The sequence below is a fragment of the Haliaeetus leucocephalus genome, unplaced genomic scaffold (genome assembly GCF_000737465.1).
Source record: "Haliaeetus leucocephalus isolate CR32 unplaced genomic scaffold, Haliaeetus_leucocephalus-4.0 Scaffold848, whole genome shotgun sequence".
In the NCBI taxonomy this organism is placed as follows: domain Eukaryota; kingdom Metazoa; phylum Chordata; class Aves; order Accipitriformes; family Accipitridae; genus Haliaeetus; species Haliaeetus leucocephalus.
Window position 1 is genome coordinate 1021269 of NW_010973284.1, and position 22034 is coordinate 1043302.

General features: G+C 38.6%; 1 protein-coding gene across 1 annotated transcript in view; it reads right to left on the reverse strand.

The window, feature by feature from the left end:
• INADL (InaD-like (Drosophila)) overlaps positions 1–22034 on the reverse strand; it is a 149447-nt gene that overhangs the window by 100687 nt on the left and 26726 nt on the right. The window contains exons 14-18 of the mRNA XM_010582302.1: positions 21430–21486; positions 19929–20063; positions 16356–16520; positions 14528–14656; positions 43–252 (exon numbers count right to left, since the gene is read on the reverse strand). Of these exons, the coding sequence (XP_010580604.1) occupies positions 43–252; positions 14528–14656; positions 16356–16520; positions 19929–20063; positions 21430–21486 (696 nt within the window). The remainder of the gene's footprint in view (positions 1–42; positions 253–14527; positions 14657–16355; positions 16521–19928; positions 20064–21429; positions 21487–22034) is intronic.

The window sequence follows — 22034 nt, forward strand, 5'->3', positions numbered from 1 at the left end:
CGTCATAGAATCAAATATAAAAAAGTTAAAATCAGTCCTTACCACCAAAGGCTTGCAGATTCCAAGAGAAACTGTACCTGGGGGCACAGATTTCAACACTTCCACTGCCTCTGCTAAAGTGGTGCTGTCCAAATATTTCTCATTTACAAACACCAAGCGGTCACCTGGTAAAAGCTCGCCCCCACGTTCGGCTACTCCGCCTGCCACCAAAGAGCTGATCACAATGGCTGTTCTTGTTGGATCTAAGGGATCCTAGGGAAAAAAAAAAAAAAAAATAGCCTAAGCCTCAAGAAAGATGATGTTTCTTTTGAGTATGTAAAGACCACTTAAGCATGTTCATCATCTGATGCTACAGAACTGAAGCTTGCTGAGACGTTCAAAAGGACTGCCTACTAATACTGCCAAGGCTTACAGTTTACAAAAAGAAAGGTTTGCAGTAGGAAGATAATCTGTTACTTGCCTAATCCATTAAGAATTTTTAAGATCTGAAAGCTGACTGATACCCTGCTTGCCCTCTTCTTACATACACAGAAACGGCCAGGCCAACCTGCAAATAGAAAAACAACACTGGCACTCTTCCACAAGCCTCCATCCAGCCTGTTACGTGCTAATGTTACATAAAATAACATTCTGCATGCCATTCAAGAGCTTCATGGCAGCAAAACTGATGTTAAAACAAATCATTGCAAGATTACCAATTTAATTAAAAATATTATTAAATTAAAACTAAAAATCAGAACCAAAACATTCAAGAAATAGCAGTATATATTTGCTATATTACTGCAGTGTTCCTGTTTGTCATATCTGCATGACAACTTATCAAAGACATTTTGTCCACCCATGAAGCTTCCTTAACAGAGAATACAGGGGACAGCAACAGAAGAGTAACTAAGATTATTCCTGAAGACAAGGAACACTGTAGTGATGTACACAGAGGAATGTGAAGTAGAAAATATTATACACACTGGAGAGACTGTAAACTGATGCAAAGATATTCACTTCACTTAATTTTTTTTCCCAGTACTAACCTTTGTGTTGTGTCACATACCATTTCTATCACGCATACAGCCATTTAAAAATTCATCCTCAATCCAATGAAATGATCATGTTGTTATACAGTGGCAGAAAGATACACAAAACAAATTTAAGGGGTTTTTTTTGTTTCCTTGTTTGTTTTTTTAAGATTAGAATTAGCCTTTCTCTCCCCTGCTAAGAGCTCGTAAAGTTCAGAAATGCTCCTCGTATGCACTGGGTCTTCAAATGCATAATCATGTACTATTTTTCCCTCAGGACTTTCATCTTATTCAGGGCATGGGAGGGATAAAAAAGGGGCAAAATTCAAATCACAAAGACCACCATGAATTCAGCACGTCAGTGTTAATTTGAAAACAGGAATGCTTTTTTAACTCTTTATTTTTATATAACTGTACATTGCCTTCCAAGGGAACATGTTTTTTTTAAGGTATGGGCAAACATATGAGGCAATGAATGTAATATCTGTAAATGGCTGAAATTAGAGAACTGAAATTAGAGTTCAGCAGGAAGAGCCATGCTGAAGCTGAATTCAAGTAAATACATATTACTAATAATTCTCTCCCGTTCTAGTGCTTAATCCTGCCATTTTATAATCTTCCCAAACACTGGGTATCCACATTGTACAGAAGAGGCTTCCTTGCGAGTATCATGTCTTGATAATCAAGCCCAGCAACCTCCCTCTGCTGCGCAATGGTGTTCTGCCTACTGAACCCGTGCCAATATGCTTGGGCTGTCCGACTGTTTATGCTCAAACCTGCCTCACACAATGCCGAGGGGAAAGGATTTCATTTGTTTCTAATAGCAAGCTGTCCATGTTCTGCATACACTTTGGAAATTTTTAGAAACAAAATAAACCCAAATGCAGGAAGTCCAGAAGAAGAATCCAAAGGATTCCAAGATTTTAAAAAAGAGGGTTCGCTTTAAGAGTGTTGAATTTTGAAAATGTAAAGTTACTGCTGCCCTTTGTGTAGAGAGTCAGCTTTGCCTGCCCTTGCCGACAAAACCATGTGCCTAACCATCCTGATGACAGCTGACCACAGAACAAACATTCCGTTTGACACAGACTTTTGAGATGCTTTTAATTTTTGGGTTTGCTCCAATGCAAAATAAAAATAACCTTTTGGACTTCTTTGCAAAACCAGGATCATGTTGAGACAGCCGTTTTCGAGCAAGTAAGGCACTGTTCACATGAGGAAGGCTTTGCTAATAGAACTAAACCAGCAAGTTTTCCTATCGTGGGCTCATCTTGCCATGGCAAGCAAGGTTTATGCTGGTTCCCTAAATAGGTGAACGCTCTCTCAGCAAAACTACACCTTTGCTGACACAACAGCTTTTATAATATGACTTTTGCTGGCTTAGCTATATTGATAAAAAATGAACAAAACAAAACTGGCACTCATCCTTACTGATGCAGATAAGCTGACAAAAATTTGTGAGTGAATGACTGGCCCAGTAATTATGGCGCTTGCTGAGAATGTGGGAGAACCAGCTTCAAATACCCGCTCTGATCCAAAGCTGCTCTTTTTTGGGTTCCAGATCAGAACCAACTTAAGTAGGACATGGGAATCTCACCACTAGCTGCTTCTACACAGATAGAAGGTCAGTGGCCTAACTACCACATTTCTGATGAGAAACAGTCCTGTTTCAACTTAAGTTTTCACTGAAATAAAAACATTCTGGCTTCAATAAATCATCATGTTTTGGTAAGAGATAATTCAGCTGGAAAAAGTGTTCCAACCAGCTTTAATCCTCACGCTAAAAATGAAGATAGAGTTCCTGCAAACATACGCAGTTCCTATGCAGTAAAGTTTCGAGAACAGCACGGTTATCTTCGCTGCTTCACAACATGCATGAACATAAGCCATGTATTAGAACTGCTTCATGAAGAGCAGCAGCAGAAATCTTCTTAAAAAAGGGGCCCATATTAAAAACCGTTGATCAGGCAAATACAAACAGGGGTTATAATTACACTGCTCTTTTCAAGCAGAGGGAGCTATTGTACAGGAAGAGAAGAGCAATATAAACTACACAGTGACAGGGCTAAGCCAGTAACCCGAGCAGTGCTGTAAAACCCTGAGTGTTTGCTACCAGTGACGGTGAATCACAACGCGATTGCCATGAGGAATGCAACAAAAGCCACACATGAAGACACAGACCTTCTGAATTTCAAGGTGTAATCATTAATCCATATTCTCTGTAATTTAACATGAGGGTCATTGTAACTGTGGATTGCACTGTGCTTTTCTTATCAAAACAAATAGAACAATTTTTTTGAAACCTTGCCTTACAATTTACACTCAAACCCAAACGCACCCTAAAGAACACCACCTGCTAAAACAAGACAGCAAACACCGAATTCACATTCACATCTTGTAAACTGTGAGTGCAACTGGACTGTGTGGGTTGTTGCCTTGTTTTTAAAAGAAAGCAGTGCTAACAGCAGGCTAAAAACCAGATTCTTACCTTCTATACTAACTGCAAAAGGCAACTTCACTCCCACGGTGCCCTGATGGACTTCGGGGCCACCTCCATGTTAACAGACCAGCTAGAATCATGTGAGGTTACTAAACAGCACTAACTGCTGCTGCACACCTACCCTAAGGTTCCTGATTCATTTTACTTGGCTCACATTAAGCCAGATAATAGTGATTTTTAGTCACTAGCAGTCAGGACCAGATTTCAGTCTCCGCTTTAAAGTGAAAGGCTTATTTACTTCGAAGGAGTTTACAGGCTGGGAGGAAACTCCCTCCCCAAACCCACAGCTAAGATGTTGCTGTAATGGTACTCGGCTGGAATACAGAAGTGACTCAACTTCAACAGTTCAAGAAATTATTACATGACTTTGCGTTATAGCAGAGGGAGTGTGCACAGGACAGCCCCATGCAATTTGGTCATCTTAAAATTGGCATGAAATGGGCTTGGTACATTCAAAGAGGAACTTTTAACTTCAGTTTACTGAAGGGTTCCTTTACACGAATGAATCATTTATGAACAACGAGGAAAGGAATCGGACTGCAAAGTAAGGCTACCGGGAGACAAAACCCCTTAACTCCCAAGCACTGACACAAATTCTTTTTAAAGAAAAGAATTACACGTAAAAAAGTTTGCCACTTATATAAACGATGAAAGTTGACCACTGCCATGCACTAGCAGCAGCAGCCCAGGATGCTGGCCTCCAGGTAACCCTTTGAGGAACTAGTATGTTGTAGCTGTTGTCTTTTCCTTTGTGCTCGAGCCAGCCATAGAATATATGAACTTGTTTAAAATAGTCACAATTTATTCATACTTAGCACACCATATATTTAACTACGTTGAACCATAGGCTTTCCCTTCCCCCCTACTGCTCCTCATCAAAATCCACAAATGTTTCCTGGAGTCCAGGTGTCAAATTTTTCTTCTTCTTTTCAGAGCCTCATTTGTTCTGGATTCATTTAGCAGTGCAGAGTCAAGCAGGGGCCACTGCAGTTGCTGCCTCTGGGATCCCTGGATTCGGAGCAGTATGCAGTCTCTTAAAAACCTGAGCTCTGCTAAAATGTTAAGAGTCCCAGGAGCACCGAGTTAACAGAGTCCTACGCGCAACGCCGCTGGAACGCGTAACTTTATTGTGGCTTCAAGCGAGGGATTGGAACTTGCCGTGGGCACCAAAGATTCCCACTCATTTAGCTAGGAGAGGTCCTTGGGAAGCAACTCTGGAAACATAACCAATACAGCTTACCTCTGTCCATCGCACTGGAAAATTAAAATGGTAACAACCGACCGAAGTCTTTCCCCGTCCCCACCAAAACGTGAGGTTTCTGCAGCAGCCAAGAGAGGGCACTCCAGGCCAGCCCAGCTCCCGCACTACCGGCGGCGTTCCGTGCTCTGACAAGTCCATCCCAGTCTGTCCAGCCCCCAGCACCAGCAGAGCCCTCGCTGTGCGCAGAGGATGAGGAGCAGTCTCTCCTGTGCAGTAGACTGTAGCTACAACTCGATTGGATGTAAGCAGCTACCACGTTTTCTGGGGTTTTGTTTGTGTTTTCCTTTTTTAAAGGCTCATATGAAAATGTAAGACAAAGCTGCGGGTGACTGACATTTACTGTGCAAAGTCACTCTCACTTAGTTACAGGCTATATTAGTTTTGGCATCACTTAAGATCTAAATTCAGCTAGCCTGACTTCCTAGAATATTTTAGCTTTCTTCAAGCAACAAACTGCCTGCTGCCACAAAAACACTCCTCTGAAAACACACATCAAAAATAGCATGGCAAAGGATCCCAAAAGAAACAGTTTGAAACTTTTTTTCCTGTACCAGTTTTGATTTATCTGAACAATTTTACAAGTGCCAATTTGTATACTGCAGGTTTTTGCAAGAGAGCCAAAACAAACACATGTTAGAGCTCAGAGGTCAGAGCAACCCAGCTTCATTACATTTTGCATGGGACCACTTCCAGGTCTAAAATACATGTCCGTATTTAAAACTCTTCAGTTTGCAAGTGAATAAGATACCAGACTGAAAGACTCTTAAACACAACACTGTAGCATACTGTACAAGGAACATACACTCGTCAACAATGAAAAGGGCCAAACGCATTTTATGTTCGTCTTACTATTATGTAGAACAAAGGCAGAACTGCACATGAAGTAATTTACCTGTACGCTCAGTGTTGTGAAATTACTCAAAATACTCATCCGTTCTCTCATTTTGTGAAGTGCCGCTCATTCCCATTGCAGAGCCACCCTCCACATACACACCAGCAATGCCAACGATGCAAGAGTCAAGAAGGATAAACAACCTGCTGCCTTTTCAAAGGCACAAAGTACTTCCCGACAGAAGGGAAAGCAAGGAAGAGCCAGCTGTGAGTGAGGTCCAATTCCCTCCTTAAGGTGGCCTCAATTTGGGATTGAGACTCAAGATCCAAACCTTCTGTTCACTCACTCCAACGTATCTACAGGAGTTGGCCATAGGAACTGCCAAAGGCACTCTAAAGCCTGAAAAAACATCCCTGTGAAAGTGCTTGACTAGTTTTTGTTAGATCCACAGCATAGGCAATCAAGACTGAAATTCAAAGCGTTTAAGACTTGTTTCTGCCTCTTCCACTCGTTTTAGATTGCAGTCAGCAGGACTACTTAGGAGACTACACAACGCATAGCCTCTGGCTGTACCAAAGAAATAAACTACAGGGCGATGTGCTGAAGTAATACAAACTTAAATACAGAACTGTATTCAAGGAGGAACGCTGAACTTTTCTGTGATGTAAGGCAAAGCACAGGAAATAAAACATAAGTATTTATTGATCTGCAGTGAGGGAATAAAGCAATGAATTTCAGAAGCTCTAGTGTGCAGCCAGCATTAATCAAAACTTCTGTTGTGGGAAATGTCAGCAAAGAGACAGGAATTCACACAGAAAGAGAAAAAACAAAACCAAAACATACAGAGACACACCCAAAGGAGGAGAGAGAACAGCAAAATAAGAGTAGGTGGCACAATGGGTTTCCCACACCGGGCTTTCATCATCTGTGATCTGAAATCATATCAGTCTTCTACAGCAAGAATGAACACGGTGGCCAGCAATTACTCAAACCCGTGTAGGTCTGGCAGAGCTGGCAAGCACTACGCAGTCAATGTTCATCTGCTGCGGAAGAGGGGTATGCAGCAGATAGTTGGGACAAAAGTGCCTCCAGGGAATGATCAAAAGAAAGAGATCTTACACACTACTGCTATTCTCAAATAAAAAGATCAAAGATAGGCACTGACTATGGTAGTTTTGAAAGTGTCACTGTGCAGTGGACTCAGGTGCATGTCACTATCTTTTAATTTATCAAACTTCTCTAACAACCTAAGGTTTCATCCGCCTTTCATATTTGCTCTCAACAGAGCTAAAGTCACAGGGATTACATTCATTAGACTCTCTTAATATCTTATACTTTCAGACTTTCCAGCTCCAGAAAAAACACACTGAATGCTGACTACAGGGAAAAGCCACAGAGATAAGAAAAAAAAGCCCCTGAACTCATAAGGAAATGGAGGAAAGCCACTGTGTGATGAGATAAAGAAGGGATAGAGATGTGTGGGAATAAAGAAAAAAATACTGACGAGCCACTGGAAAAATTATAAATGGTATCACCTACATAGCCTACAGGCAGTGGTCTTCATGCACATTCTGGGTTTGATCAGCTTTCAAACTCAAATAATCCCTGAACTAAAAATCCACCAAGATAGCCCAGCAAGCATTTCCACCAGTTAGGCATGCTGACCTCAACACTGTTAACAGTCTGTGGAAGTGCAGTATGTGTTTTCAAACAAAACCAGAGTTCTCTGCATGGAGATCTTGCATCATAAACAGCAAATACATGAGTTACGGAAGATTTGCTACAGAAAAAGCTGCAAAAGAAAAGTGGGGAGATAGGACAGGCCATTTTTTGCAATGAGGATCTGCAGACAGTGACTTGGCCCACAGAAGACTTGGATGGTGGAGAAGACAGAAGGGTAGGCAAAAAGGTTGCCGAGAATTTTAAGGCTCCTGTGAAACACAGTGAGAACAGACAGAAAAACTCCAAGTGCAACAGTACTATTTGGATTTGGGGAGCAGCATCTTCCAGAAGGGTGAGGTATTAAGAAAACAGAATACCTCATAACTTCCATGAGTTTTCAGAATTCTTCACGCTTATCCATCAGCACCAATAATATACCTCAAATCTCATCGGTTCAGAACAACACCTTTGGAGCTGTCTGGGTTGAGCTTTTACACGCCCATTGCTCCACCGACTCCACACGCTCACTGAAAGACTAGCACAGCTTTTAGATAAGCAGCACTCAGTTGCAATTTCCTCTAGTCTCATCTACATTATCTTACTCTTGCTGAGATTTGCCAAGTGTTTAACAGAAAATCTAGCTACAGTTTTGTCCCTTTAAATTCTCGCCTTCTCTTGCAGGCAGAAGACATCTGTGGAATAATAATGAATTTCTTTGGTTTGGGGTTTTTTGTTTGTATTAAAAGCTATTCTTCCTAGCAGGAAATGAAAAAGAACAACCAGATTGTAGAATTTGGGGGAATAGGGAAAACATTTCTAAAGGTTAATAGTAATACTGCTTAGCATTTATTTCAAGGATATGCGACAAACCAAAGAAAAACAGATGTTCTCAGTAATGCTCCAGTTTCTCTGCAAACTCAGGTATTGTCCAGAGTACAGACTGTTACAGTTCACAAAAGACAGCAGGGCCACCCCTAGGATATGCCACTCCACTCTGTACATGAGATTCCTTCCTAACTTCTCACTTACAAGTCAGACTGATGACGGCCCCCCCTCCCCAAGCTCAGCATCAGGGCATACCCAATCCCTAATGTAACTTCCTGCATCCAAGTTCTCCAGCTTCTCTACTTCAGCAAGCTATTCCTGTGTATCTGTCTGTATCTCACGCTGAGATACACAGTCTCTTTGATTTCTTATTAAAGTGGTTTCTGGTCTCCCAATGCTTTTAGTACTGCTGCACTGAGGTTTTGGAAACCACTAATCATGAACACCCGAGAAACTTTACCAGGAATGTGGTCAATTGCATTCACCAGCTCTTCGGTCCTGAAGAGTAGTATTTAAGCTGAACTCCAAGAGTATTTTTCAAAAAGCTACACTGAATTCAATTCATGACACACTATTAAGAATTATTTTACAAATGAAGCAGCTTAATATGATTTAAAGGATGCAGAACTTTCCCATAGGGGGAGAGAAGCAAATCCTCCGTGAGATGAGTACCAACACAGTTGGTACTGAGGCTTACAGAACTTAGATGTTAATGAATGTGGATGGGTTGTAGAGATGGGAGAAAAGCTGCCTTTATCAGTTTTCCCAGTACCAAGCTGATAGCCATTGTAAAACTGCTTTTTAATACAGCTGTGCAGCTTTTGCCAGTAAGCCACAGGTTTCCATCACATGATCAGGTGAAAATGTGCTTAACAAGGACATGAATATGCTGCTTTGTTCAAAACAGACTTATCACAAGACGGACAAAGCTCAAATTATCACAAGAGGGCAAACGTTTAGCCAGCAACATGTCAAAGCATTCCAGCCCACGTCACCATTGAACAGTCCAAGAAAGAAAAAAAAATACAATCTAGTTGAATACAACCTTCTACAAATAAGAAGTCAGTTTGCTTTTTTGTAACTCTACATCTGGAGCCTGTTTGTTTGGGGCATAAAGAAAAGAGGAAAGATATTTGGAGACACTTAAATTGCTTCACTTCCTGCCGTGAATGACTATGCAGTGATTTTATTATAAAAAAAGAAAACAATTGTTTCCCATGCTCTCTGGGAGAGGACAAAACATAACCTGCTGAATGTGCAGCAAGAAAGACTTCAGTTCAACAATAAGAAAAAACTGCTAATGATCATAAAGATAAGCCCAGGAATAAGGCGGCTGTGGAGTCCCTATTGCTAGACTACAGTAAGAACCCCTTAAGCACTGACCCAGGCTGAAGAAGGCAGGCATACTTCATGCTGTGTCAGGTCTGGGTAACATGAAGCTCATGACAGTGCTGAAATGCCTGTTACTGCTTCCATGGATGGGTAGATACTTACACCCATGTTGGCAAGGACCGCTTGGAGCAGGTGAGCCCATGAGCTCCTACAGCCCCACAGGTCTATAGGGCAGCTGGGTACTGCGCAAGAGCAGCCGAGCACTGGGGACTTTGAAGCACAGACGGGGAGAAACAGCATCTCACAGGCATTCCTAAGAGCTATGTAAAATGTCAACCCTCTGTATTCCAACCCTCGCCCTCTCCAGTTTCACGCGCTTTAAAACAGCTGCTTTAAAATACTCTGACTTCAAAGCACAGTAAATTAAGCTCCACATAAAGTCCATTCAGCTTTTTTTTAATTTGATAAAAGCTCATCAGACCATTCAAGATACCTTCTGGTCAATACTGCCTCAAGAAATCTGCAATTCAGCTACCTGTGGTTTTTCCAATATTTCTGTAAAACATTACTGACAGAATTTGTTGCCCTGCATGCATCAGGTCTTTAGTAAACACTGTTTCAGGGCCACTCAAAGTACCTTTTATATTATTGTGATATCTTGTTTTTCTCTAGTTCTTTCCTGTTGCTCTAACACCCTGGGATCACCGTCATTTTTATACAGCATTTTTCCACTATTTTAACCTGATGACATAACATGCCCTCTTCTGTTTTAATTTCTTTCTATGAAAAAGGATTTGTCTCAGTAACAATGGCTTAGGTCTTGACTTGCTGGCTAGGAGGTTTCGCTTCAGGCTAAACTAAGTTACTGTTAACCTGGATACTTTAACTTCTATTGACAAAGAACAATAAATACGCTTACCGTAGCCCCTTGCATCACAGATGATCCCAAAGCACTCTACAGTGTACTGGGTCCCTCATTCACCATCAAAACATACTTGCCGCTAACTGTGCCAGCAACACTACATAAAAGTTAGTTAAGAGGTGAAAAAGAGAGCAACTTCTCCAAGTGAAATTACAAGGAAATTAAGGGAGGTAGAGTATATTACTTCACGGAGAAGTTGGCCAGAAGACCGAACAGCACACCTTTTTAACGGCCAAAAGGGGGGCAGGGTCCCTGTTCAAGATAGAAACGCCAGCAATGCAACGCTGCTCCGCAGGTCTCCGCGTTATCAGCTGAAGATAGCACACCGCACGCAGAGCCTATCGGCATGGCTGCTGCTGCCTCTCCTTCTGCAGGCTTTTCATCTAAGCATTATCAAGAAAAAGCAACGTGTAGCCTAAGAGCCTTGACAAGATCCCAACACAGTGGTCACAACAGAAAAATACACATAAGATTTCATTTTAAGACCTCTTCAATGTTTTTTATTTAAATAAGCCATCACACTGGGAGAAAAAAAAAAAAATCCAGTGAAACCGATCATTTCAAGAATACATAGGATCAGCCTCCCCATCCACCTCCCCTCTCGCCAAGTATTGATCTTGCTAGCAAAGCAGCGATCTCAAAGATTTTAGATTTCCTACCACATAACAAATTAGGACATTCCACAAAAGGGAAAAAAGATTTTTTTCAATACATAGTGATCATGGGAAACTGAACAGTATCCTATATAAATACAGTCCTGTTACAGCAAAGAGGGTAAGTTTACTATATTTTTCTAATGGTATCCCAAAGTTTTAGGAACATGTGTACAGACCTTCCAAGAGGATCTTATTAAAAAAAGAAGGCGGCTCTGTTTTAAGCATTTAAATCCCTAAAGACAGACAAAAGAAAACACAGGACAAAGTAGAAATACTATTGATTATGCATAATTGGTATAATTAATTTGTAATTAGTTCATTAAAATATATAGGCATTGGAATTATGCTTGTACATTTCTGGGAATATCCTGCAAGCCACTTGGGATATGCTTATCATTTATTTGATAGATGAAACATTATTAGAAAGACAGCCCATTAAAAATTAATATACCAGAGTAATAATTTCTTGATCTCAGCATTCACTTTTCTATATACTCGGATTCCTATTCTACCTCACAAAGAATTTTTTTAATAGTGTTTTTCAGAGCGTGACTTGGGAAGCACAGCATTCTAGACAACTAAGGTACAATATCCTTTACGACAAGTATGTAGTCAGTTTTGAGAAAACAAAATGACAAATACTATAAATTATATACCATGAGAGTATTCAGCACCACATCTAATTCTATAATCAAAATTAAGATGGAAAGGTAAAAAAAAAAAAGCCTCGTGCTTGAAAACAAATACCAAACATGAATGGAAAGCAGAAGGAAGAAACTTCCAGAGCACCGTAAGCAGTGTGGTCTCTAACTGCTTAGTATTCTTCCACTTCTGCAGCACATCTGGCATTGCTCACCATCATAAATGAACACGTCTGCACGAACAGGATTTCAGGGGTTCCTAAATACTGCAGGTAACAGTCACCAGTCTCTAACAAGAAGTGACTGAAATGGGCTGGTATACACTGGTACTGCAGTAGCATTTCAAAGATGTTATCGTATCCTGATGTTGGGGGAAAGTAAGATGGAATAATAGTGCATCACTGTTTTTTTCTTGTAATGTTACTTCACTATTCCTACTGATCTTTCTGAAGTCCTATCAATATTTCTGAAGTGCCATTTCAACCAACAGCTACCAAAATAATTTGATCTGAAAAACCCACAATACAGTCACATCACCTCCAAGTCAGGTATGTAACACCAAAGTTTCTTTAAACTTCTGCAATGGATAGAGAGAGTCAGTCCTTATGTGTGTAATTATGAGTACCATAAATAGGCCTTCTGCTCAGAATCACCTCTTAAAAAGTATTTTCCTCCCCACTCTACCTCTATCAACAATCAACACTGATGGGAGCCTACAAAGGCTGGTCTCTTATTGATGCACTGATTCATGAAGCTAGGCTATGTGAATACCCATCTTTATTTAAAAAAAAAAAAATCTAAAAAAATAATAAATCATATGATTACTCAAAAAGAACAAAATCAACAGTGGATATATAGTGCAAGTAGTGTCATTTGCCATTATAAGGCTTGAATCTTTTCTTGCAAAACAAAGAGTATGTGCCTAAAAGAAAACCTTTCCTTTTTTAAAGAAGGGTAAAATTGCAATAAGAAATGTAGAAAACAGAGTTAGCTCTCCAGGTCCTTTAAGTCACAATTAAACATTTCACTGTAATTTTGTGCTTCTCAGCAAATCTGCTTTTAAGAATTCTGAACAGTCTCCCAAGAACCACATACTTTTTTTTTTCCCCACCTCCAATCTAGCATGGACAATTATTTGTTTTCTTTGCCCTGCACTCAAGAATGTGATGGATGTATTTACATAAACACACACACACAATCACAGATATCTCTATATAAAAATTAATCTGCAGATGATGAAAAGTGTAAAAGATCTCAGAGGCAAATCCCAAACAAAAGAGCATACTTTATACATAAATGTCTCGAAATTATAAAGATCCGAGATTAAGTGGTTTACCACTCATTTAGAATTGATTAGAATGTATTTAAATTTAGCTGAAAGTACCACAACATTGCTCATGTATTTGCATCTGCGAATAAGTAAATAAAAAGCCTGTTATTAAAGCCTTCATTAATTCTGATTATATGAGAACTTAAAAGCAAATCTGTGTATTACTGCTCTGTAAAGACTCCTAGCAACTCTACAGTAAAGCTGGCACTGCAACACAACATGTGTCAGCGAAATGACTAACAGGATCTATTTTCAGTAATCTTAAATCACACTGGTAAAATATAGAATTAATGGTTCTGCATAATACTTCAAATATTTTTTATTCTAATTCATTCCCAATACATGCCTTATTGTATCAAGAAGTGAATTTTATATCACTTGACGTTTATGCACAACAGTTGAACACATTTAATTACACTACAATGTTTAGGCAGTATTCAGATGTGATGTGTATATTATTATGAAGAGTGATCCAGCTATTTTATTTCCTTATAAATATGATGGCTAGAGGTTTAAAAGTATATGACCTTGACTAGAAACATGAAGAACATTTCATTCTGACTACAGATTTCGAGACTTTCTAGATATATAATTGAAGGCAATATTTTTGAAAGAAGGATTTATTCATTTTAGTAGAATTTTCCCCCAATTAAAGACTTTTCTGTTGATTTCTAAGGAGTTCAACAATTAAGAATATAATCTGCCCTAAAATGGTTCTTCTTGGAGAAATCAAGTTTTAACCTATGACTGACTCCTGAAAGTGAACTTCCCCCTGCCACCCCACCCTGAAAATTCTACCCATATCTCTGGCATCCTGGTTTAATAATTTAAGCAGAGAAGCATAACTGAAAAATCATTAATCAGGTTCTTCAATCTCTATTCTTATACTAATAAATTAAATAGATGTATTAAAGCAAATTTGTATTTACAGAAACTTGAGTTTGCAACACCGGTTCACCCTTCAGCCCTGACGTTCCCTTTTGACTGTGAAGGACAGTCCTGGTAAAGCTACCTCTGCAAACTCTACTTTTCATGGCTCGATTTAAAGCCTGAGTGAATCTTTCCATGACTTGAGTGGGACCACAGATCACAGACCAGCGTGGGTCTATACTCCATTTATAAATGAAGGATGATTTGGGGCAGAGAGGGAAGAAAAAGCAAAAGACTCATTAAATTTGGTACATAGGAAATGATGTTGCAATTCCTAAGAAAGTTTGCTTGCCACTCTCATAGTTAAGAAGTCATTCCAAGTTAAAACAAAATAAGACAAAACCCAACCTCCCCCACAAATTTAGCCATTAAACTCAGAGTTATGAGGTGGAGTTTGATTAAAGATTTTGCCCTTTATCATGTCCAGTAATCAGACTGGTTTAGAACAAGCTCTACACTATAATTTATAGAGTTGGCCTCAAAATAAATTACTTTTCCCTACTTAGTGTTTAGGCCCAAGTGCCAAGTCAATTACCCAGTAATCAACATCACAAAACATTTTAAGGCACCATACAAGACAAAGGATCAAAGGGATTTTTAGTATGTAGTTATACAGAAAAGTATACCTGATAGTCTAAAATGCTGAATCCTAAACCATTTTTGTCCTTCTCCAGTTCAATAACCTTCACATCAGGAGACCATAATGCTAATTCCCCTTCTTCCTCCTCAGGATTAATATCTTCCTCGGGTTTCACCTGAAAAAGAGAAACTCAAGTTCAAATACTATTCTTTCAGCTCTTTACAAACACTATTCCTTCAATATTTTGATTATTAATGGCTCATACATGCCCTAAAATATGACTTTTTATGGAATTACAACTTCATTGAACATTGTGTTCAGTTTTCTCTGGCTTGCTGCTTTGGAAACTCCCCTGGGATTATGCCTACATGTTTTGAGCATTGGAGCCCAACCTGGCATACAAACATCCATGTATTAGTCAAATTAGTTGTTATAATATTACTAACCTGTTACATGTTGATGAACTTCAGCTGTCCCATTAGATGCGTAAAGGAAAAATAAATATCTTAGCATAAAAGATTTAACTACAGGCAGCTAACAGAAAGACCAGACGATCAGACACATCTGATACTTGTGGCATTAAATATGCAAACAAAAAAATCTTATATTGTAACTATACAAATAGTATCTATTTTGAAAAAGCAGTTTCTTTCATAATTTTTGTGCTAAAGTATAAAAGAAAGAGGTATAGTTACCCAATTTTGTTGGGTAAGGACAGCTTCATAAATACATCTTACAAAAGGCATCTTTTGTTGTCTAACTTAAAATGCATTTTTAACATTACTGCTATTTTATCAATATAATCTTTACAAAATATCAATGTATGATGTCCCAAGAAAAACATTAAAATCTGGTACCATTAACTTCACACTGATTTAACTTTATTTCTTTGTATAAATATACCTATTACACAGACCACTGCCATGAGGCAAATGGAAGAAATTTCTCTTCCACACTCTTTCTTGATACTTTTGACAAAAGAAAGCAGAAATATTGTAAGATTGCTCCAAGGAGAAGGCAACCTCTGCTCACTAAATATCACCTTATGGCAAAGATGTGCAACTGACAGGATGCACATGGAAAATGTTCAGTAAAATGCAACATCAAAAACCACAGTGGAACAAGCGCTATTGCAACAGAAAGGGCCTTTTACAAAAAGGTGTAATACTGTACACCTTATTCTTCCATGAAACATCCGTATTTCTTGTTTAACTCTCCACCTTAGAGTAAATCAGATCACAAAATATCAGAAAAGATGAGAAGTCAAGGTGTAAATACTTTTTATAAATAGGAACAACCATTGCAAGTGTCAAGCTTTAGTTTGAGACTTTAAAGCTTCTGCAATGGAAAGAAACATGAAGTTTCATTTTTTCCAGTTCTATAAAAACCTACTCAGAACATGGAAGTAATCAACTAATGGTAGCAAGGATGTGATTTAGTATAATTCAGACCTCTCACTCACCTATTAAGTGTAAGAATGATGAATGGGATGTACATGGTCAGCATGCTAGCTCAGTGATTTACCTACCTTGTATTTATAGTACAATGAAGTTTCTCATGACGAAACTGTATAAACTGTAGTAAAAGTACCAGTGTTGCAAACATGAACTATCTTTCACTGAAACACCAGCCGTCCCTTACGAGCCCAAAGTGAATGGCAAAGGCAGCTTTATATGACAATTTAATACAAAACTGCTTCATATAACTATACATTTTAGGAAATGTTATTTAAGACTGAAAAGTAGTCTGGATCAAACCGCAAAAGGAAAACAGAAACACTGCCTTTAGAAAGCTAAATCACTTTCTCAGAAATATATGCACTTTTTCAAAAACTTAATGTCCTTTTACACAACTGAATGACATGAGAAGCATACCTTTTGCTCTGGAGGGGAAACTCCCACGGTGGGTTCATCCACGAGAGACTCACTGCCATCATCAAAAAGTCGCCGACAGCAAACCAATGTAAATGGGGGTGGCACTTCTTTTAGAAAAGTGATTGCCTCACGGCGTGATTTTCCATATAGCTGAACTCCATTTACCTACACAGAAGGGGAAACACATATCCACACTGAGATCATTAAGAGGATATCAACCAGATTATTTTATTATTTTTTTTGCATACATGTCTTTCCCTGGCTGAATATGGAAGTCTAATTTTACCTAGGGATTCTGGCAAAGCTTGCATAGTTTTATTAACATATGCTTCTGAAGTATACATGCATTACTATAAGACTAAACTTCATCTGCAAGGTTTTGTGACTACTGACTGCTACGCCATGTCTCTGCTCTCTTCACCTTCCTCTAACTTGTTTTCCGCTCACTGCTTTTCCTAGCCTAAATCTTTCCTAGCATTGTTATTTCATTCTCACCTGTTTCTTTGCTGGGGATTTTTTTTAGCATTAAGCTTATGAATTTAAAAAGATAAAAATTGAATTTTCCAAAATATTTTAAGAAAACACAGATTTTGAGCTCTACTCAAAAACTTGAAGTCAGAATGAGCACAACTTCGTGGGTTGTTTAAAACATAACAAAATGGTTGAAACTAAAATAGATCCTACAGAAAACATGCAAGAATGTTCATATAGTAAAAAAGAAACCAATTACAGTAAGCAATTAATCAGAAAACCCTGACAAGGGTCAAAGCTTACCATCCTATATGCTTTAGATCCTGACTGACAACAGAAGACCATAAGGCCATTGTTAATGATATTTTAAACCACAGACTTAAAAAAAGAAAGAAAAAAAAAGGTAGATAGATAGATAATAATGCTGCTTTAAAAATGGGATACTGCAATTGTACTTCCTCAGGAAAATAAAACTACAGTGATTCATCCTCTTTTACTTATTTTATAACCTGCAATATCATGAGGGTACATCTATTTGCACCATAGTGGTATCTTAAATATGAGGAAAGCAGAATGTCAGTAGGTGTCACAGTTCTGAACATCATCTATGTTGACAAGCAGCGCAGGTCCAAAAGAGCAGGGGTTTAACCCAATTAGTGCTATGGACTCAATTGCGACACCTCTTGTGTTTCAGGGATTTCTTTCAGGCTACCTCAAGTCTGCTCTCGTGACCAAATGTCCAAAGTCGCTGGAGCGCAACCACTGATTTAGGAATCTAGCACACATCATCCATGTCCACTCGACAACATGTACCAAAGCATAGTAAGTGGGGATAATTGAAGATTCTCTTCAATACTTCACTCCATAGCCAAACTGCAATGCTAATGTAGATGAACCCACATTTGATCCTAGAAAATATAGCACATAAATGTACAACATACATATACACACCTCTGTACATGTGTACTTGAGACAGAGTGTCACCATATACTTCCCAGATTTCCTTGTACTTTAGAGGGACTCAATCTTGTGCAAGACTAGACAGCAATATCACTTTAGCCACCATTTTCTTCCTGATCACCTCTGTTTTTCCCCCACTTTTTCCTTTGTGCTTTTTACAGTGTAAATATATCTTACACTGCTGGGAAACACAGAGTTCCTCTCACACTATAACCCAGCCAAGGAGAAAAATTCGGAGTAGCGTAACTGGCCTCCAACATGGTAAGATGAACTGCTATGGGTTTTTTTCTGTAAGAATTACAGCAACTGCTGAGCTATCAGGCTAATCCATTAGTTAATTATTTAAGCAGAAGTATCTACACGTAAGGATTTTTTAATGCATTGAGAGTGGCAGTGTGGTGGAAATTTACCAGCACTTCTCAGCATACTGTGATTGATGGAGAAGAGCTACCACACGCTCCCAAGCAGACTTGGGGACTCCCATTTCTTCTTTTGCAGCTGCCAGAAATCAGCCTCTAAACACACAAGGTGCCCTACACCCCATTCATTTACCACACCGCTCTAGTTACTTGTGCCATCAAATAGGAGTGAGTGAAATTTTATAACAAAACTAGAAGGACACAAGGAAGCAATTTACTCCTAAAAAAGAACACAATGAAATTAGCTAAAATTGGGGGAGGGGGAGGGGGGAGAAAATACCATGCTTTCTATCATAATTCAAACACATCATTAAAAATAATCAACATTCAACCTTACTACATATTAAAAAAAATTCCTTACTGATCACATTTTAATCCCAACTGTATCAGGCCCAGGTAGAACTGCTTGTTTGGGGAATGGGGCTGTCACTTTTTCCATTGCAAACCCCTACTTAAGGGGATTTATAACTTGGCTACAAAAACATACTCTGGGCTGAACCTGGCATACACAGCTTTAGCCCCAGAGCACATTTTTATTTTGCTGGGTTTTTTTTCCAGCTACAGAGTAGAAAAAAATTTATGCTCACTAGGTCTGGACATATCTGTAAACTTAATTGTAAGTACACAGTAATAAGTAACACTGTTGAATATATACAATTAAAGTTCCTTAAGTTACTCTACAGCACTGCATTATTGCTTTTTGTATACAATTTTTTGTTTAGTGGCCAAGGAATTTAAACAACACTTCCAGCATTCCATTGATCCCTTCCTTTAGGAATCAAGATTTCCTCCATTAAGCAGTAACCGAAGAAAATGTTTTAGGTCTTAGTGATATCAGTATGAATTTTTGATGGTAAAGGGCGAACAAAAAGTAAAAGCAGGAGAGCTGTACACCTAACAAATTAATCTTTCAGAAGGCCTAATTCTGCTCCCATTGATGTCAATTAAATGTTGTTTGCATCCACTAAAAAAAGGTTCAAATTCAAAATATTCCACAAAGAGCAGGTATTCAACAGGAAATTAATGTCTTTCCACTTGCAGGCTGAGATACTGATAGTTATACATACATACACACGCCACCACCCCCCCACCCTCCCTCCCAAATAGGTATTATTTTAATACTATCAAATAAATATTTTTCCTGAGCAAAGAGGCCTGGTCTGATTCCGATAACTTCAAAGCTGCCCCAATACTTCTTTATACATATTTAAACAAACTGAGGTACTAGCTTATACACACAAATGTCTTTCAACACTCAACGAGCAAGTTATAATGTGTAACAGGAACCACTATTCCTGAGACTGTTGTAATTTTTTTCAGAGTGACAAATATTAAGAAAGATTATCCACCACAAAAGCTAATGCCAAATTGCTCAAAAGACCGAGCCAAAGGACTACAGATGCAAATACATTCAACACAAATATTATCTCTGTCCTTGATAATCATGTTAAAATATTTCAGAAAAAAAAAAACCAAAACCCATGAAGTCACTAAGAGGTCACAAGATTTTGACATTTTGGCCATAAAGGAGGAATGAAACAGTGAAGAAAATGAATGTGACTTCCAAAGCACTACTCCACGCTACTGCTTCCACAACCAACTCTTGAATACTACTATTGCACACATGGCAGCCAAACTAGAATTTAACACAAGCATTTTTAAGAGGCTAAGCAAACAGGAAATATCTCAGTTCTATTTTGGGGGTGTGTGGTTTGTTTTTTACCTCCAGAAGTTCATCCTCCAGTTGCAGAAGACCAAGTGTTGCAGCTGGGCCATCTGAAGCAATTGATGATATATAATGATGTCCATCAAACGTGTCAAGCTCAACTCCTAATCTCAAAGTGTGGATGGGTAATAGCTGCCAAAAGATAAGTATGGCTGAGAATGTATATATCTTTATCTACCACAATATAAGCACATTTAGGATTCAGTAACTCACGAAATTAAACTAAGCACACAGTAAGATGATTACGTCTTCATACTGACATCATCTGCGTTACAGCAAAAGTGTCCATAATTGCTCTATACAAACTGTTTGCACAAACAAAAACAACTAATCTGCCCTTTGCAGGAAAAGGCAATTTGAATTGTATTCTTAAATAAGGTTACCATGTTGGAAAAAATGCAGAGAGAAGTACGACTTAAAGTCTATCCTACCCAAAAGATGAGTTTTCAACAAAACTGAACAAAATTCCATAATGACTGTAAAAACTCATCACAAGATCAGCTATCTTACTCCTTCAGGAGCTACAGTACTTTGAGATAGGAAAAATATCCATGAAGTGTCCCCTCAAATAGCTAATAATACTGACATCCTTGTTTCTGCAAGGTAAAATCACTGATTTTTTGTTAGCCTTGTCCCAGTGGGAACTTCTTAATTTGGAATTTTTCTCTAGGGAGCCTCCAACCATTAGTGTCTTAAGTATGCTAATATTAGGAAGACTAGCATAAAACTGATACACTATCCAGACAAGACAGCAGAAATCATGGCAGCCTGGGAAGAAGACATGACCAGTAGTATCTGCTCCTTCATTTTGGCCGTTTTCTAGCTTTTTATTACTTAAATTGAAACACTGACTGTCCTTCTGTTTCCCAATTAATTCTGGATATTCAAGTGAAAGGAGCAATCCATTGATCCTCAACATTCCCTCACACCCATGTCTGATTATGAGTTTATGGCCTTTCTTCATTGAGACATCCCCACAAGTATGTAAATGCCTCACCTCCACAAAGCTCTTTTGCACAATATTAACATACATATCTTGAAAATCTCTCGAAAGTCTTGGAAGACAGAAATTAATTTCAGCTCTGACCATTTTGATTAAATGGACCTCCCTCTCTCTGAACCAGGATCACTATGGCAAACTCCTCTGCAGGATGATGACATTGTTCAGCAGAGTTTCAACCTCTGCTCCATTCTGTAGTGGCTTTCAACAACTGAATTTCAATGCAATTAAGTACCTTAAATTTGAAGCTTATATGCATTGTTTGGGTTTGGGGTTGGTTTTCTTTTTTGGGGGGGGGGGCTGTTAAAACGTTCATTTGCCCATAGTATGAAAAGGTATTGGATCAGTCCAGAAGGTAAGCAGAATATTTGCAGCCTTTTTTTGGTAAAGTAAGATAGAGATAAATTTCTGAAACACATAAATCTGGAATTGTGTCATGCCCTCCTGGGATTACTCTGTCAACATATACCATGAAGGAAACCATCGTGTCAGTCATACCTTTGAGTACTTCTGGAGCTCCAAATCATTTGTAATGGGCATATCCACATTCACAACCTAAAAATTGTACATCATAACATTTTTCAATAGCAGGACAATAAAGACTTTACCAGAATGATGAATTCTGGCAAAAACCTGATGAGCAAAATAAACTGTACTTAAACAAAGTAACATTGATGCAAAATAATTTTAAACAAATATTAGAAAAATCTTTCAGACACAGAACATTTACAACTAGGAGTGTGGTGATTATGCACTATTAGCAGACTCCAATATTATCCTATTCCCGAAGCCTGAGTGCCAATTTTAGTCAAGTTCAGTAATCCTGTATAAGCACAAAATGCCATTGTGTTTGACGCAGACACCCAAACTGACTTGCCAATCAGAATTTGAAAAGTATGATAGCTGAAGTTATAACTTCAGGCTATAGTACAGCCATCTAACATCTAGACTAAATCACCATCTTCTGCAGCATGTTTCTAACATGGCTTGAAATACACGAGTTTAATTACCAAATTTGAACGCAAAGTGGATTATTTAAAACAGTGACAAGAAATCCCTTCAGTATATCTCAATTTTTTTAATATTAATAAAATAACTATGTT